Source organism: Macrobrachium nipponense, chromosome 28, assembly GCF_015104395.2.
Source record: "Macrobrachium nipponense isolate FS-2020 chromosome 28, ASM1510439v2, whole genome shotgun sequence".
Lineage (NCBI taxonomy): Eukaryota > Metazoa > Arthropoda > Malacostraca > Decapoda > Palaemonidae > Macrobrachium > Macrobrachium nipponense.
Window position 1 is genome coordinate 66,668,737 of NC_087217.1, and position 19,985 is coordinate 66,688,721.

A 19,985-nucleotide genomic window follows, 5' to 3' on the forward strand; every position below is an offset into this window, starting at 1 on the left:
TGAGGGAACCCCTCTTACTAATCTGTCTGTGCTACCGCAGGTGCTACAGCCGTGGGAGACGACCTTGGACAGGTATGGACCACTGCGGCTGCAGGGCGTGCCTAGCATCCACGATCTGCTGCAGAGTCTAGCGAGGTCTGGGGTCGGTGACCTTGGAGGATGGTCTCCACTACAACTTCACGGCCGCTTATGCTGCTTCCCCCCGCTGGTCTACACTCCCCATGCTGTGTCGGTGACGCCGTCTGCCGCTTCTAGGGCCGGTCGCCGCCGTACCGAGGAGGGGTATGCCGCCGCCGGCCTGTGTTTTCTTCGTGTTGCCTGCCCCAGACTTCCGCTGTTCCAGCAGCTCGCCCCTGGACCCACCGGAAGCCAGTACCACGCTGGCTGCCGATGATTCTACGAGGCGATGGCTGGGCCTGCCGTAACCTGTCGCTGATGTGGTTCCCGCTACTGGCTTGGCTGTCCCTTCTGTGTTTACCGCTGCCGCTGTTCCTGCCGCTCCTGAGCTGGTTGCTGTTCCTGTCGCTCCTGGTTCCTGCGCCTGTCCATGCTGGTCCTGCCCATGGTGTGTCTTCCCCAGTCCCAGGTCCTTCCGGACAGGTGCAGTGCGGGCCGTGTTGCTTCGGCAATAGGCCCGACTCGGCCTGGATGGAGGACCTGACGACTGTCCTGCGTGAGCTGACGAAGAAGAGGAAGGTGTCATCTTCGTCTGTTGCTGCCTCTTCCCCTTCGACTTCTAAGGCCCATAAGCCGAAGAAGAAGAAGGCCCCCGCCTCCCCCCCTAAGAAGTCTCCTTCGGGAACTTCTAAGGGCCCGTCCCACCTCGGTGGGACGGGGGGTCCTTCTGCTGGTCCTTCTGCTCCTTCCGGGAGCGGGGCTTCGTCGGGGCCCGACTCCCCTTCCGTAAGGAAGAGATAGACGGGGACCAGAGGAGTATCGGTTAGCTCTGGTACTTCCTCGCCTGGTGCTAGCGGCGATGCCGCTACGCCAGGTTCTGGCTCGGTCTCTCGTTCGCGGGAGATCCCGAGTGTACGCTCTCCCTCGGGAGACCGTGCAGCCAAAGTTTCGGCGCCAGAGTTCGCTCGGCGCCAAGACCACGGCACGGAGCAGAAGGCTGGCGAGAACCGCTCAGGTGACTCTCGCCAGGCCAGCGGCCGCTCTCGCAGCGACCAGCTGGTAACCGGGTTTTGTTATTCCCCCTAAGAAGACTCCTTCGGGAACTTCGAAGGGCTCGTCACATTCCGGTGTGACGGGGGGGTTCTTCTGCTGGCCTCCTCCGGTTCCTTCGGGAACGGGCCCGTCTCCCCTTCTGAGAAGAAGAAGAAGACGGGGACCAAGGGTGTGCTGGCTACCGCTGGTACACCCTCGCCTGGTCTTGGCAGCTCTGCTGCTAAGCCAGGTACGGCTCGGTTTCTCGTCCGCGAGAAGTTCCGAGTGTACGATCTCCATTCGGGGTGTCCCTGCAGCCAAAGTTAAGACGCCTGAGTTCGCTCAGCGTCATGACCGAGGCACGGAGCAGAAGACTGTCGAGAGCCGCTCAGGTGACTCTCGCCAGGCCAGCGGCCGCTCTCGCAGCGACCAGCCGGTACCTCGGGTGGACGTGACGGTCTCTGACCGGCCACGGGTTGAGGCTGGGAAGAGGTCCCCCAGGTCCCCTCGACCGACGGTACCAGCCTCGGCTGGTACCAGCGGTTTGACGTGCCGCGAGGACGCTCACCGGTCTCACGGCGAAAGCGAGCTCTGCAGGTCACCTGACCGCCGCTCCCACAGGAGGGGATTACTCCCCGGGCGGAATACGTCTGACCAGCAGCAGCTCGTCTGACGCACGGGACCGGGGTCGACGTGCTCAGTCGAGCCGCTCGCCACAGGTGAGCGGCACGGCCAGGCCTGCAGATCGATCCCCACCGCGGGTTGGTGATCGGCTGCAGCCCCCCACGTACGCTGGTCCTGCCAGCGGGCGGGGGGGGAGCGTCAGGTCTGTCTCTCCACTACCTTCAACTTCCTCGGGCTACACCGGGAAGAGCGAGGTAGCTAGGAGTGATCGTGAGAGGTGCGCGGCTCACGATCCCGTCACGACGCCGCACGTGCCACGTATGGTCTTAGGACCAACCAGGATTGTACGCGCAAGGTGATTGGAGGCGACCGTCAGGGGGAGAGGGGGTAGAGTCAGTTCTGTCTCTCCGATACCTTCAACTTCCTCGGCATACGCCAGGAAGAGCTAGGTATATAGGAGTGATCTTGAGAGATGCGCCGCTCACGATCCCGTCACGACGCCGCACGTGCCAGGTTGGTCTTGGAGGACCAACCAGGAACGTACGCGCAAGTGATTGGAGGCAACCGTCAGGGATCTGTTGCTGGTCCTTCTTCTGAAGGAGGAGGGTCCTGGGAGCTGCTCTTGTTGGAGGGACTGGACGGTCCTACTCCTCAAGACGCTGTAACTTCCGAGATTCAGAGTATCTTTACCCAGGTTATTGCACTGATTCGTCAGCACAACGACCGGGGGGAAGGATCGCCGCTCCCACCAGCGAGACCCATGTCTCTGCTCGAGTCGTTTTGGGGCCCGAGAGGGAACCCAAACCGACGGTGGGTATGCCGCGATCGGAGCTTACCGATTCTGTCTTGAAAACCAGTCTCTCTCGTCTCCGGACAAGAAGGCTCTCTCAGTTCTGGCCGGTCGATCAAGCTACTTCCACCTCCTCTACTGCGACAGCGGCGTTTCTACGTGTCTTCGGACACCGTATTTAAATACTCCTTCGGTCCTCCTGAGAGGTTTCGACCTCGACGAGGACTGGAATGAGTCGGAGGACGGTATCGGCTCTCTCCTGTCAGGTGTCGATCAGCCCCACCCAGACGACGTTCACAGTGGCGGCAGACCCTTACCTACAGTGAGAGTTCGTAACCCTCCTCGGGAAAAACGTTTTTCTCCTGACGATACGTTTTCCAGACTCTGAGAGGCCATCGCCGCAAGGCGATGGCTGCTCCTACTCTTCTCCAACTGCTAGTTCCACTGGAAGGCGAGCGAGTATCCAATTCCTCCCCCATTCCCTCTCTCCTTACGGCTACGAGGGAAAGGGGAAGGATCCTACAGAGATTTCTCTGTAGGATCCCACGTTGGGGACTGCGCTACCAGGGGGGACCTTCGGGTCCTACCTGACGTAAGCCCCGGTCGTTGAGGAGGGATCCTGCCCCATTCTCGATTTCTACGGGAATCGAGAGGACCACCAGCCGATATCGTTTGACGAATTCGGTGGGGGTTTCGCAGACTGCTTAGATTCTACGGAATTTCTAGCGCATTCAGAGTGTTTAGAGTTTCTTACGATCTCCAAACACTTAGGCGAGACCACGGTCCAAAGTGAGCGAGACGAGAATCCCCGATATGTTACACGATAATCGGGAACCTCGCCTATGCTCGAATTCCTGGAATTTCTAGCATTAGGAAGAAGACTGCTGCTGAAAGAAGACTATCTCACAGTAGGCGACCAACCTGGAATAGAGAAGAACGGACGGGAATATCCAGTTTGGCTGGAACTATCGTCTTAGTATTCTGTTCACCATTGAAGCTTTCCTTCGAGGAAGACTTCTCCTTCACTCTCTTTAATAGAGAACGAAGGTGGTCGATCTCCAATCCTTATTTTGTTTTCTTGAAGGAAAGAATTTAGGATGGAGATCGTTGTTCAGAATCCTACAAATATACTACGTATATTAACCTCGCGACATGATTCTGCTAAGCAGTTGAATGGTCCGAGGGGTAGGCGCATATCCTGGTTATTCTACGGATTGTGACTTAGACGAAAAGTATTCTAATTGAACTGCAACCCCGGGTTGCCTGCAACCTCCCAGGAGTTTCCAGTTTTCAATTTTATATACTTATGGTGTTGTCACAACAACACCATTTTAGCTTTTATATTTACCGAAATTCGTTTCGCTTAAATATAATTGCTCGAGCATATCTTTTTATGCTCGGTGGTTCTAGCCGAACGCATTCCTTCGTGGAAAGGATTACTTGGCAACTCAGGATGACAAGTCAGCGACAGCTACTGCGTATTGAATTGCCCGAGGCATTTCAGTATCAGCTGCCGCTTTGAGATAGACGGTTGTTTTATGTCTTTCTCACCTGCTTTGATTGAATAACAACCGATATCTCTGCCCCAACAATCACGGACTTAAGTCTCTGATAACGGGGATTCTTCGCATACATGAATGACCATCTACTGCTGAGAAACGCTAGTATTCATCGTCTTCGGTATTGCGAGAATTTTAAACAGAGATATCTATTCGACTCTCATCTTTCTGTTTACCGCACGGTAACAGAATTCTGTAATAGTCTCTTGCTGCAATCGTATCCCGATAATGCGAATGATTTTTGCGGAATCTGAGTTTGTCCTCAAAATATCTTGTATTCGGAGGTGTACAATTGTTCATTGTTCACCCCGGATTAGCAGATGTATTGAAAGACATCGCCTACTCCCACACCTGCCAGCTCTACTTCCAAACGTTCAGCCCATGAGAAGCAGTTCTTCAAGCGGCTCTCCCTGTGTTTCATTACTGAAGAACGCCCCGCTTTCATTGCACAACGGACAGCAATGAAATGGCGGTTAGCGTTTCAGTCATTTGTAAGCACAGGTTTAGAATCTTGAGATTCCTTCTCTCGATTCAGCTGGAAGACGTAGGTTGCATTCATTGCCTACCTTCGTCTTCAACGTCACATAGTGTTGTTTCTCCGTTAAGCTTGAGATTCAACGGTCTTATGAGGATTTTCTTGGCCAATTCAGGGACCGCGGTCTTTTTGAAGGCAATTGACTTTCGCCTTTTGAGCTTATGCATTAAGAGAATCATCGCCGCGCCGTCCGGCATCGGTGACTAACAAATATTTTATTTGTTTGGTCTCTCAGCATAACTCTTTAAAGGGCGAAGGTCACGTGACTTACCCGGATGCTTGGACAACTTGCCTCTACTGATTCCGAACCAGTCAGTCGGCAGCTGTCAGAGCGTCCGAGTCAGTTACGAACTATGCTGTGGACTTAGTTCGGTTGTTCCAGAGCAATCATTACTTCGTCTTAATAGCTTGTCAGTATGAGTACTGTACATAACCAAAGTCGAGAAGAGGGATAGGTCATACGACTATTCCCTTCTTTTCGTCTTAGGTAACTGCATGACTTCTCTTGAGAAGTCAAGCACAAAGGGATGGGATTTGTGACGCTCGATTTCGTACCGATCTTCGTAGCGAAGACTCAGAACCCTTCGGTAACTGACGATTGGTTCGAGTCCTTCACAATACCCTCCCTAATGGACGTCACCGCCTCCGATACGAAGGCTATGCTGCTTTGTCCTGTGAAGGTGCGACGGAGCTGGTCGTGAAGAAAACTCCGGACACCCAGGATGAGTGTGGACGCCTCTTCATCATTCTCTCGCGTTCCGCAAGAACTTCTCCGTGGCGCAGGTAATGAAGGCAGGCGCCTGGTCCAACCGGACCGCATGCATCTCCTTCTACCTTCAGGATATTGCCCACAGTTCCTTGGATCTTTTTCCTTGGGAACCGTGGTGGTTGCTCAACACGTTGTGTAGTTAACCCAGACCCTCGCAGGCTGAACAGCATCGAGTCCTGGTGTGACCGTAAGAATGGATGAGGAATGAGAGTGTGACTGGCTCCTCTTCCCATCTTTTTCTTCCCTCTACCTTTGGGTAGAGGGACACGGTCGTCACCCTGCTGGGTAAGGACGAGATGCAGGTGAGCTACTCAATAGAGCACCATCCTATCCCTTTCAGTAGGGATAGGAGTAAATATCCACCACTTCCTCCAACAAGGGGGAGGAAGTGGATGCCAAATTGAGACAAACCCATCATTTTATGATTGTCTCTTGCAAACAGGAACAAGTTCTTGCTTGCTGGTACGAAGAGATACGCTTGCCTCTTCTCTTAGTACTTGGCCCAGAGGTCTGACCATTGATCCTGCGGTGCACACCCCGATCAATCGGACAGAGGTTTGGATCCCTCCCTTGCTCTTACGACCATGGGAGGCACCTCCAGGGTTTGGACGAACACCAGTCTGTTCACCAAAAGACTCAGATTCCTCCCACCAAGAAGTGAGTCTTCCTATTGTTAAAGGACCGAGGGTTTGTATTACGTATCGGAACAAATGACAATTTGTCGAAAATTGCATTTTTCCTAACTATACAAACCTGAGGTCCTTTACATATAGTCCCACCTCATGCCACCCCTCACTCTGCAACTTTTTGCATGGGCCTAAAGCAAAAGTGATTCTTCACCTCTCGGGCGCGCGGGCGCGCGCACGATCGGACAAGCAGTTAACTACCGTTCTCCCCTTGTTCGAAGCTTACGACCGTCCCAGCTGCCGCTAGTTACCTTCCTATTGTTAAAGGACCTCAGGTTTGTATAGTTAGGAAAAATGCAATTTTCGACAAATTGTCATATTCTGTCTCTTCCCACCATCCGAAGGTGGGATTCAGCTATATATATATCTGTCAGGTAAGTGGCATGAACAAAATGTTATTGTTATTATACAATTAAGTTTGTTCATACTTACCTGGCAGATATATATAATTAAAGTGCCCGCCCTCCTCCCCTCAGGAGACAGAGACATTAATAAAAATATGAATAGAAAATGGGAATGGTTCTGATATCGCCTCCCAGCGGCGGGAATGGGTACTACCACCTGGCCGCCCACTGCGTGTGCCGCGAGTTTTGAAATTTCTGTCGGACGTCAGAAAATACAGCTATATATATATCTGCCAGGTAAGTATGAACAAACTTAATTGTATAATAACAATATCATATTTTATGGATTTTTTTTTTTTTTTTTTTTTTTTTTTTTTTTTTTTTTTTTTTTTTTTTTTTTTTTTTTTTTTTTTTACATATCAGCTTACATGAATCGGGTTTACATGTATGGCCACAAACCATGAATATAAAAAAAATACCATATAATTGATAAAAATTCTGTTATCAAATCCTTGCACTCAAAACCCTTGAAATTAGATGGTTAGTTGTATGTAGTATCCTTTTTAATAATATATTTATGGGAAGTATGTTCTAGGTTTGTAGAGGTATTGAGTAGTATCCTTATGCAAATTTGTAGTTTATTTAATTTGCAATAAACCTTTCAGCTTCATACATCAGCTGAGAAACTAGGATGTGGAGACGCATGGCACTGCCCAACTTGTAATCGCAAGCAGCAGGTAGTGAAAAGGTTAATGCTGTGGTCTGCACCGCAAATTCTTGTTTTGCACTTAAAAAGGTTTAGACAGGTGAGTACTGCTGTACTTAGTGAAACTTCGTTCATTTTGCTTAATTTAAAATACTTGGCAGTTACAAATAGGGTAAATAGTATTTTGTTCAGTGAAATTTAATATTTTTAACATATGATATTGACTTTAGTGTTTTGTTTTATACATATTTTCATTGTGCATATAAGTATAAGAAAGCATTTTTGTTAGATTTTTTGAAGAAGAATGTATGAATATACTATTATCATTTTTAAAAATAATTTCAGGGAACCCTTCAAACCAATTCTTCAAAATTGTCCACAACAGTCAGATTTCCTTTGCTGGGATTTGACATATCTGAACATGTGGCTAGTAGATCTAGCAGCGCCATTTCCCAGGTTGGAGTTGATAATAGCGTCCTTGGAGGAGTGTGGTCTCCATGGAAAAGACCAAAGCGGTTGATACCATATAATGAATATAATGTGTATGATTTGTATGGAGTTGTGAATCATCATGGAAAAGACATGCAAGGTGGACACTATACAGGTAAGAAGTGAAAGTGATTTTTTTTTATTTACTCACTTAAAATCGATCATTTTTAACTAGAACTAGAGTTATGTGACCTGTTTGATTCCTCTTTGGCTAGTTGGTTCTTGAAGGAAGTGGAGAATCTATAAACTGCTGAAAACAAAAGTTTTTTCTGTAAAAATTTAATTTTTTAACATAATTTTACTTTTTAAAAATGTTTGGGTTAGTGTATTCTTCATGATCTAACTTAATTTGTGTCAAAGTTTCCCTTCAGGCCTAATCATCTTGCTGCAAATGGTATTTCCTACCTAAAGTTTTTACTAGTGGCAATAATCAGCATTTTCATGTCTTTTCAGCCATGTGTAAAAATACCGCTGATAACAAGTGGTACAATTTTGATGACAGTAAGGTAGAAGTTACATCTGAGGATCAAGTGGTAAACCCTAATGCCTACATATTATTTTATCAGGTAAAAGTTTTGTAAAAACAAATATTTCTCTCTCTCTCTCTCTCATGTAAATATTCTGAGGCAGTGTTAATAACTGATTGATTGTTTAGATAGTTTATTTCAAGCTAGAATTTACTAATATGTATGTTCTTTACAGAGGAGAAGTGATGCTAACATAATTAGCACTAGCTGCAGTGAGGGAGGTGAGCCTGAACATTGGGCTTACAGGATACCAATATCTTACCTTCCTGCCAGTCTTGCACTGCAGGCAGATAAAGAAAAGGGTATGTATAAGCTTAAAACAGTTGTTACTTCATTAATGCCCATGTTTTATGAAAAACTCATTTCTTGTTAACAGTTGATATGTAAAAATTATATTGCAAGGGAATTAAATGAAAATGATTTAGAAAGTTATTGTAATGTGTTGTTTTTTCACCAGCACCTCCACCATTTGAGAGAGGTCGATCTTATGGGACGTTGCCTGTAAATGTGAGAAGTCCAAGGCAATCTTCAGCTGAACGGGAGCATGCTTCAGATACTGAAGCTCCACTTGCTTCACATGAGGTAGAAATGATTTTTAGAGCCTTAGGTTTCATGTAGCGTTTGTGCATTGTTTAGATAATGAATTTTTCTTTCAGAAATTTTAAGTAATTACATATATTTTTAGTCAGACGTATCTTATTTTGACAGTTTTTTGAGATTTTAGGCTATTTTTTTAATATTACTTTTAAGTAGATCCATAAATTGGAGTTGGGGATTAAGGTACTTCGATAACCTTACCAGAATGGATTTCAATAAAATAAATGTTAAACCCCAAATTTGGTGGTTCTCTATGCGTAAACAAAGCAGTTTATATGCCAAATCATAAAAATTACTATGTTAACGCAGAATTTTAATATATGTTAACTTAACGCAGAATTTTAATATCTCTGTTAATTGAACACAGAATTTTAATATTTTGAGACCTTAGCTGTCTACATCAGACAAAGTGATTTTAACCAAAGTAAAGTTAGGACAGTTCTTTCATTACCTGTTTGACTGAAATTTCTATTTGGGATGGGCATTTAAAAGAAATAGGTTAAATAAATATTTGAGAGTGAGGATGAGATGAAGAAGATATTACTCAATTTTTCAGTATTCTGTGACATCTATAATACTGTATACAACTTTGTGTATATCCTAAACTCTGTAAGTTGATTCAAGAAGAATGGTATTTAGGATCAGATGTTAATTTGTTTGCAACTTAAAAAAAAAAAACTCATTTGTTACTTTTTAGAGAGAGGTGTCTGCTAGCAGTCACATGTGTTTTATAGCTTTATTATACTGGGATATCTTATTTGTAATTCTTATTTCATTGAATCAGAATTTAAATTTGTCTTTAATTTGTTGTCTGGTTGCTTTGATGATGCTTATGATTATGAATGGAGAAAACATGCTTATCCTTGTTATCCTAATGGGCTTCCAATAATTTGGATAAAAATGGGGAAATAACTGATAGCTGCTTTCAATATTGGGGATGACCATGATTACAGAAGATGATACATCATGGGGGTGTCATGGACAATTTATGCAAAACATTGACATGTACTGTTGCTGATCAGAAGATCACAGTGCATTACCAAAGGATAGTGACCATTATTGATAAATATTACAAACAAATTAATTTTGACTTACTTTTATCGAAGGTCAGTTTTTTATGAATTACAGGAAAATTAAAATTGTGAGATGCACTAACTTAGTTAGATTAATAATGGGAGAACTATTTCTACAGTAAGTTTTCCAAAACATTGTTGTCCATCACTAATGTTTACATGTACCTAGAAGAAGATGAGTTGACAGCAGATAACTTGTCCATGTCTCTAGATTATTTCTACCAGACATGACATGGCGTGACATGTATAGGTACTTCATATGGTTGATGTATTTTGTTGTTGACATTGACATTGCTTGGCACAAGAAGAACTGAATTACAGTTGGCCCCCCTGTATTTGCGTTCTCTGGATTCGCGGATTTCTCTCTGGACCATATCTACCCATTATTCGTGGTATTTTTCTATGAGAAATACCCAGAAATTCCTGGGTTTTTTATCAGTTTCATCATAAAATGCACTTTTTGTGGTAAAACTATTAAAAAACCAAGTATAAAAATGTTTAGTGTTTTTTTTTTAGTTTTACCCACGAAAATAGGCCGTTTTTGGCGTTTTTATAGGGGTTCCAACTAGTATTTGTTGATTCTAACTATTTGCAGAGGGGAGGGGTCTGGTACACATCCCCCACGAATATGGGGACCACTGTAACATGATCTCTTCGCAGTTGGCAATATTATATATTTGTGGTTTACATTAAGTTCAGGAAAGACAACTTAAAGATTTTGTATGCAGCACCCCCCGGGTTAATGATGATAGCGGTTATGTGGTGTATGTTCATGGACTTGGATAGGTGTAAAGGTGTTTCTTAATATGATAAACCCAAAGTTCAAGTTCTGTTTTTGGATGTTGAAGTGCATCATGACTATTTATTTCTAGGTTATTGTTTATCTAGATGTAGTGGAATATTGGATTTTGCCTCTTGCTTCTCATCATGGAGCTTGTAATGGAAGTGTTGTAAATTCCATGGCAAGTCAGTCTGGTAAACTGAGAAGACTTCCACAAGGGGGGCCAAAGCAGTCTTGAATTAATGGTACTTTAATGCTGTCATTTATCTTGATTTGTTCCACGTTTCTAAGACCTGAGCCCGCTCTCTTGGAATGTATTGCTAATCCAGACAGTCGCAGATACTGATAACAAAATGGGCATAAGTCCGTTTCATCTCTGGTCTATAGGGTCTCAGGAGTCAGTGTGGCTAACATAAATGTGGCATTTAGAATATGATGGAAGCATGTGACAGGGAAGTAAATTTTGCATCCTGTTACTTTTAGAAGTTAAAGAGTAGCAATAAAAGTTATATTCAGACCTTGACAGAGCAAGGTGGTCCCAACATCATTTCAACAACACAAATTTAGGAGCATAATTTTAGTTTTAAATGGAGTATAATTTTATTTTTAAATGTTTCCAGAACAGTGAAAAATTATACCTCTTATCTCTCTGAAGTTGATCCACAAGCCCCTGGTTTCAGCATGTGAATGTTAACACATTTCTTGAAATATTGATATACAGTCAGTTTAAGATGCATGAACTTCTTGGGTGACATACAAGAGTTCTGTATCCAGAACATGGTCTTGAAGTTTCTTGACTGCAGCTTCTCTTTGTTCAAAATTCAAAATGTTTCCCTAGTGTGGAAAAGGAGTAGTTTCTTATTTTGACTGCTCTGAAGCAAAATATTTGTCTTCATTGGATCAAAGAAGATGTACGTTAATAGCTTCACCACTATAGAATCTATAAAACTAGATTCCTTTTGACAGTGTTATGAAAGGCAGTTAATTGCCTCACCTATTTGCAAGTGAAAAAATTACTGTTAGGTATTGTTGACACTTGTCATTCATCCACTGGTTGTGCTTATTGTATCTCGCTTGGCAGAGATACTAATTGTTCTCCTTTTGCTATATAACAGTTGGAAATATAGGAGCACCATGGAACGACTGCAAGAATACAAGGTGTTAGGTTGTTGCTTTAGGAGTTTGAACTTGATGGACAACTCTAATTAAGAGATAATTTTTGGTGACCTCAGAATTATAGACTATAGAATATTCTATAGTAATAGATGATGGCTCCAGTCCCTAACTGAGGCAAAGCAACTTGAAATTTAAGCTCTCTCTCTCTCTCTCTCTCTCTCTCTCTCTCTCTCTCTCTCTCTCTCTCTCTCTCTCTCTCTCTCTCTCTCTCTCTCTCTCTCTGTGTGTGTGTATGATGGACAATTCCATGAGGACACAGTTTTGTTTTTGGTTTCTCAAAATTAAGTTGGAAGGTTTTAGGATTTTTCCAAATGTAATGCAGCTTACTTGACCTTTAATCTCAAGTTTTTGCATCATTGCATTTCTAGCTGGTTGTTGAAACTGCAGCTACATCTTGAATTTAAAATTTGTATGGTTACAGATGTGATTCTTCAAGAACCCATTGACTGTTTTTTTTTTTTTTAATGTTGTAGGGAACACCGGAGTAGCTACATCTTGAACTTAAATGTTTTTTAAGTTGATTTTATGATTATAGATGCCATAGCCATTAGTAGCACATTGAGACTTTTAGACTATTGTATTAGAAAATTTAAGTTAGTAAAAAGAGAGAAACCATCTTACAGTATGGAACAGTATTGTAAAAGTAAATATAAGAAGTTGCCATGGAAAAAGAGAGAGACCATCTTACAGTATGGAACAGTATTGTAAAAGTAAATACAAGAAGTTGCCAGGCCTGATGATGGTACAGAGAATATAATTCTAATATTTGATCTTTTAAAAAGAATGTGTAGCATAGATTGACCAGCATCATATAACGAGTCTTGACTTTTGGTGGAGTCTTCTGAATAGTTGGTCAATTCTTCAGCATTTGTATAATTGTACAGTTTGAAAGGTCATCAGACTGGACTGGGGTATTGTACAGAAGAACATTCTTAGTGGAAGATAATCCTTTTGGACATGTTATTTTCAGATACAATTACAACCTTGTTTCATGCTTCTTCGTTACAAGCCATCTTTGTTGTATTGGGCCTTGGGAGTAGATACAGTTTGGCCTTAGTCCTCATTTGCCCAGGGGTTTTGGTTATTACAGCCTTGTGAAGGCAAAGAGAACCTGTTTTGCACTGATTTTTGCCTTGTTTTCATCCATATCCTTTTGTTCTCTTTCAACATTGGTAGAGACTACCTTTCATTATGTTGCCATCCCAGAAACAATTTAAAATCTAATTGTTCCTACACATATACGAACAAACCTTTGATCATTACTTATGGGATTTATTTTCAGCACAAGCCGAATCCAGCTGTTTAACTTAAAATTAGGTGGTTATTGGTAGTTGGCTACTCACAGTAGGGGAGGAATCCCCCAACCTCAAGTCAGTAAGCATCCACTTTACCTTTCGCTTGCAGTTTGAGATGTCTCCCCTCTGCTGCCTGCTGTTCGACTTAGTTTTTCACAATTCATTTTGTTTTTTATTATAATTGTTGTTTTGTGATATTTTGCTTACTTGGAAATACTGCAACTTTATAACTTGTTCTACTCTGTTTATATATTTGCTCTTTCTTGCTGCACTTGCACAATTATACTGCCTAGTTTTTTTATCACTCATGGATGGAAGTAGTGGGGGCTGAGCTGCTGCTGCTGCTGCTGCTTCTGTAGTTGCCAGTCATTCCCACTGCCCAAGGGTGAGAGATGCAATGTATGGGCCTTTCTCTTTGGTATTTGCTGTAACTTGTTTTGCTTTTTTATATAACACAAACCCAACTCAAGTTTTATCCTTGGTATTTATTATATTTTTGCAAATAAGGAAAGAGGGACTGCCATCTTGCCTCCAACCTTCCTGTTTATAGACGCTTTCTGAACTTCGTTCTATCGAAAATCCTTGTTTTACATCTCTTATCTGTTTGTTCCGAGTGTTTTCTTTTTGAAACAAGCAGGGTTTTTATTTCAACTTCTCAAATACTTGGAATGTTGTAATATTTTAAGTTTCAGATGTGGCAGAGCTTGAGAGGCTTGAGACAGACGTGGGTTATCTTGCTACAGTGCGGTGGTGTCGTAACCTGTTGTACAAGAGTTTCTGCTTGCCTTCGGAATCCCCCTCTCCCTTGGCACGTGAAGGAAGCAGAGGTTATGTTACAGGTCCCTTAGGCAATTTCACTGGTTCTGGCAAGTTGTCTCCAGTGTCAAGGCACCCTTGTCTTATCTGGGTTGGGGTGGGGGAGGAGAATTGGGCATTCTTATGCTCCCTTCCCCTCCCTTTGTTCCTATTCTGGATGATAGGTCCTGGGATGATGTTTTTCATCACTGCCTTCACATTCTTTGTTGTCGTATGCTGTATCGCAGCTCTTCAACTTCCTCCTTGTCCTTCAAGAGACGATGGGTAGGCCAGGAAGGATACAGTGTCTTTAAGGAAGACAACACACCATCGGAGGGACAGCCATCAGGCATGTTTGAACAGTTGTGTGACTGTTCCCATTGTACAGAATCCTTCATGGGCACCCAATCTGCCAGTCGACTTCAGTTCGGGTGTATGTGCATCGTTGCAGTGTGTCATAGCTTTAAGAGCTACTTCACTCTTCCGAAAGCGTTTCCTCCACCGTGGGGAGGGGCATCAATGCCACTTTCTTGGACATCTGTGGCATGTTCTTGTGGAATTGAGGGTATGTCTGTGCAGTGCCCTGCTCATGTAGTGATATTGCAGCAATCTTACAGGAGCAGCCAATGTCCGTTTCTGGTAACGACTACATCCGTCATTGCAGGAGTTGATGACCTTTCATGGCTTGTTCATCCACAGGAACTAAGACATTCTACAGGTAGTATAAGAATAGTTGTTCCCACTCAACTTTGGCACTATAATCAGTTCTGGAGCTGGGGTAGTTACAGTTTTGACAGCACAAGATTCTTCGGACTCCTGTATGTTTCTAACTGCAGGTAAATTTTTGTAGGCCCCCAGTCATTTGTTCCTCATGGTGTGGGTGGCCTTATGGATGGCCGTGCCTCTGACAGGCCATATGGTCATGTGTCCTCCAGTTGTTTTGTTAATACCAACTTCCAAGTTTGAACTCTAGGGGATGGCATGTGCTGAGAGGAAGTCTCTTTCCCCAGATCGTCCGTGACCTTCCTCTACTGTCAAGTCTTCAGTCTTCGGATCGACTCAAATGTATACTATGCCTCTCTCGATGACTCGCTTGTAATTTCAAGTGGAGTCTTTGGAAGCTCTTGTGTTAAGTGTTTGAGACTAGTCGGTACCAATCCATTTATGGGGTGTACACAGGGAACTGAGAGTGTGCCAGATAGAGATGTCAATAAAGTTCTTCGGTTGCCTTGGGACCACAGAAGCTATTGAAGGTGTCTCTTTTGAACCCTTTCCCTCCTTTGAAGAGGAAGTAGGGTAAGAAGAAGGAAGAAGGCGCTAAGATGGTTTTCCTCCCCAGGTGCAGTTGCTGGTTAGGGAGTGCCCTTAGCCTTAAGCATCATGTTGTAGTGGCTGAAACATGTGTAGTAGATGTCCTTTGGAAGGATATCAACTTCCCTTTGAGTTTGTACCACTCCTCATCAACCATCCAGTCCATGTCCACAAATTTGTCCTGGCTCACTGAAGAATCTTTCCCTGCAGTGAAGGCGATGCTAAAAGGATACGTGGTGGAAATTGGGATAGTCCGGTTACTGATTTCTTCAGCTGTCCTCTGTTGTAGAGAAAGTAATGGGTAATTGGAAACCAGTCGCAGATCTTTCTTCCCTGACCTGGTTCAAGACAGAAATAACACACACTGCACTTGCAACCTTTAGGAGTTCGACTTATTCCTTCATTGTGTTTGAGGACAAGTATTTCCGAATACTCACGTCAATTCTACCACAAGTTCCTCCCCTTCATTCTCAGGGAGACTTCGTACCCCTTCTGAGCAGACAGCTCTGTGTCTTTTTCTCTCTCTTGTGAGCTTCTTACCTCTTCCAAAATTTTCACATGACTTCTCACCTTGGCTTTCATTAGAGCATGTTCGTTGAGGGTGTCTCATTATGTATATCAACGATCGACTGTTCTTGGCATGCTTTCATGTGCAACATTTCTAGGACTTGACCAACTTCTTAGAATTGGTCGCAACCTTAGAGTTGCTGGCTCTTCATAGGCTCCCTCAATGCACACACCCCTAATTGGAGATACTCCATGCCCCAAGGCATTCATCTTAACAGCAGTCACTTTCACTTCATTAGATTAGGTTGAATACCTAACCCAAACTAACCTAACCTAACCTGCGCTTTAATATCCTGGAACTTCTTAGCTCTTCAAAAGCGTCAGGATCTGAGGCGCTCCGTGGTGTTGATAAGCAACGGTACCATGGTAGTTCCATAGTCAACAAGTAAGGGGGTTAGTGACCTTTCATCTCCTCAGTTTGACTAGGCTCGGTGTTAGGGACAATTGGTCTCGGCACCTTGACCTTCCGAAAGGGTTGTTTGACCTTGAAAAACTGGAGAGTTAGGCCAAAAGGCTGTGATGCTTACGTGGCGGGTCTTCCTCCCCTCCCATCGGTAGCCAAGTACCAATAACCATCTTGTTTTGTTTTAAGTTAAACGGCTGGTTCTAGCTTACGCTGAAAGTAGATCCCATATTTAAGACAAGTTTTGTATGTTGGAAAAATTAAAAATTAATTTTAAAATTTGTCATTTTTAATGGTTACAAATTAATTGAAAAATTTGTCATTTTTGATAGCACTATCAAAAAGAATCATCTCTTCTCAGAAAAAATTATTTTCATCTCTTCCCAGATAAAATTAGTTTCATCCCTTTCAGAAGGTGATGCATATATAAAGAAAAAAAGATTAGACTAAAACAATATTTTTGCAAAGCTATCTGTATGAAAGGCCATTATTGTAATTTTTTTAATTTACTGCCAGTTTCCAATTCCAATAGCCATCTATAATGTTAAGTGGAAAAAATCTGGGTTCATAAGATGGTCTAGCAACTTGTTTTATAAGCAGAAATAATAAGATTACAGTATGTAGTAGAATATCTGATAGTGCAGTCCGTGTCACTGCAAGAAACCCATGGTAGAATATCTCATAGTACATCGTGTTGCTACAAGAAATCCAAGTGTAAAGTGGATCATATTTAATATTGGGTTTCTTTGAATTTCAGTATACTATTGACTGGTAACTAAATTTAATGTTTAAACTTTACTGGGCTGGTAACTAAAATGTTTAAACTTTTGTTTCTGTATCTTAATTACCATATTTAGAACAATTAACATTTTAATGTTATTATTAATAACCATTAATGGAAAAAAAACTTTAATATTAGTTACTAATATGTAGAGATTATGTTGGGATTTTTTTTATTCTATAAATTTTTTGTAGTCATGTAATTAATTACTTTATATTATTTTCCACAGGAATCGCCAGTAATGAAGCGGAAATCAACAAGCACACTGCATGAAGCTGAAGACTCCCTTGACGATGAAAATGAACCAAAGTCTAATTTGCAAATTACTACTGTACAAGTGGAGGTTATACCATCATCTCAGGATGGAGGAAAGAAGAGTGAATTAAACATGGAATGTGACGATGATGATGATGATGAGGACGATGATGTAACGAAAGAAAACAGTGAGGAACTGGCTGACGAAGTTAAGATTTCAAGTAAGACCGTTATGATTACAAAATGCCAAGCTACTTCTCCTGTTGCCCTTGATGAGACAGATGGAAATCCAAGTAGCAGTTTGAAAGAGGAGAAATTAATGAATGGCTATGCAGAGACAAATGACACCGAACATATGACTAAGTCTGATGACCCTTCTGTGCCTTTATTAGAGACAAAGGAAATTGAGAAAGTGAATGAAGAGAAGACTCCGGAAGTACGGATACACCCTGCCACACCAGAAGTGCTTGCTGCTCATCAGGCCCATGCTCAAATGCACCCTAAACGTAGTAGTGTTATCACCTTGACCCTCCGCCCAAGAAATCCTAGCGAGTCCTCAAGTTGTGGAACACCAGATTCTCGTGTTAGAACTATATCCCGTACCCCCAGTATGATAAGCTCATGTAGCACGTCTAGTGTAACTAGCAACCCTGTGACAAATGGAATTGATCAGATATATCAGAATGGTAGTTTGGATGACAGAGAAGAGTGCGAAAGCACACCCGAGATCAGAATCACTCCTCTGGCAAAATCTTTCGACACCTCTAATTGCCTTGGTCCCTCTAGGTTATCTACTAGAAGCACAAACACCAATAAAACGCCAAGTTTTGTGGTAATTAATACCCCTACAGCTAGCCCAAGGCCACCTAGATTGAAAACTACAGTTACAAATGGTTACAGCAGCTCTCCAAGGCCTTACACACAACGGCCAGCCGTCAAACCAAGGGACCCATCTGCCGAGTCTTTCAGAAGTCAGCGATCCGTTGTGTCAAGAAAGGAGAATGGAGGAGGAGCTTCAGCAAAACCTGTTATTACCAATGGAAAAAATTATACCTCGCCAACTTACAGTTATTGTGGCCCTGTAAAGAGTAGTCAGAATGGCTATGGATCAAAACATAATGGGAGATATGAAAGAAGTGAAATGAAGTACAATAAGGACATGAAATGTGACAAGAGAGATTCAAGATATGAAAGAGAGGACAAATTTGAGAGGGAACATAGATATGAGAGGGAGTCCAGGTATGAGAGGGAGTCAAAGTACGATCCCGAGCCGAGGTTTGAACGGGAACAAAGTTACGAGAAGGAATATAGGTATGAAAGAAGTTCGAGGAGTGAACGGGAATACAGTAAACATGAAAGAGAAAATGGATTTGATCCTGTTCCCAAATATGAGAGGGATTCGTGGTGTAGCCGGGATTTCAAGTACGATCGCGGAGAATCTAGCAGATATGAAAGAGACATTGCCTATGAAGATGACTTGAAATTTGAGACTGAATTCATGTACAACCGAGCCGAATCAAGATTTGACATTCAGTATAAGTATGAGAAGGATAGTGTGAATGGGCGATCGTGTGAGATTGTGGACCATTGCCCCCAAAAGGAATATCCTTCTGGCCTAAACAACACTGCCACCACCCCTCCAGTTATAACCGAATCGAGTGTATGATGGCGTCTTCAGTGCTGTATGCACTTTTTAGCAGAGTCGGACATTAATTTTTGAAGACATTTTTTTTTTATGTTAAGAGAATACTGAAGCGAGATCATGAAGTGTCTTGCAAAACTTGTGATATTTATTTTTAGTTTTAAGGAGGTGATATATATAAAAAATGAATTCCCTTTTTTATTATGATTTGTGATGCAGCTTTAGTTAATTTTGAAAAATTCAAAATATTTGTAAATTTTTATATATAAAAATAATATATATACAAGATTTTATGCAATTCTTTAGTGTTTAAATTATTCGAATTAAGATGAGCACATAAGCTTTTTCAGATGCACTTGCAGTTTTTTACATTCCATGTACATACTTTTTAATAAGATATATTTATCAGATTTTTTAATTATTAAAAGTGCCCCAACTTTTCTTGATTTTCAGGTTACATGATAGCATATTGTAATATTGCTGGCAGCTCAAATGACTTTCAAATGTAGTTTTTGCCAGTAGCTTTGAAATTGAACTTTACGCAGACGAATTAGGATTATTGTCAAGCTTTACGAATATAACTGGCATAAATGGTGAAGAAGTTAGTGTAGCAATATTGATGTGAATGTTGTAATTATGCACAAACTGTACATTAAAATCCAGTGTGGTTTGAATGAGAGTGCAATAAGCATGAGTGACTTGTTTCATTGCTCTTAGTTTATTAATTTTCACATCTTGAGTTTGGCTTATAAATAAAGCTTTCTTGTCTGCAAAGCTTAATCATTTTTAATTTGTGGCTGCTATGTTAAACAAGTTCATAGGTAATGTGTATGAAAACATATCATTTGTTATTTTATGAAGGCACAGAATTTGTATATAATGAATAATAATAATGCAGTTGCTAACATTGAATTTCTCTCAAACCCTGATATAGAGATATTTGTGTGGTTGTAAAACTATTACGTTCAGTATTTGCTTCCTGAGATAGACTTGACAAAGAGTACTATCATTCCTAACTTGTTTCAATTACCTTGTCCCATTTTCAGTGAAATAATTTCTGCAATGTAGGGGGTAAGCTACTATAATCGAGGATATGATTTGAAATACATTCCATTTTAATGGCAAAAATTG

General features: G+C 42.3%; 1 protein-coding gene across 2 annotated transcripts in view; it reads left to right on the forward strand.

Annotated features, from left to right (window-relative positions):
• Positions 1–19,759, forward strand: part of LOC135201849 (ubiquitin carboxyl-terminal hydrolase 31-like) — a 269,858-nt gene extending 250,099 nt beyond the window's left edge. For both annotated transcript variants that reach the window (XM_064231136.1, XM_064231137.1), the window contains 6 exons: positions 7,122–7,262; positions 7,508–7,766; positions 8,105–8,217; positions 8,354–8,480; positions 8,636–8,760; positions 17,187–19,759. In XM_064231136.1, coding sequence (XP_064087206.1) covers positions 7,122–7,262; positions 7,508–7,766; positions 8,105–8,217; positions 8,354–8,480; positions 8,636–8,760; positions 17,187–18,878 — 2,457 coding nt within the window. In that variant the 3' untranslated portion in view covers positions 18,879–19,759. The remainder of the gene's footprint in view (positions 1–7,121; positions 7,263–7,507; positions 7,767–8,104; positions 8,218–8,353; positions 8,481–8,635; positions 8,761–17,186) is intronic.
• The last annotated feature ends 226 nt before the right edge of the window (positions 19,760–19,985 follow it).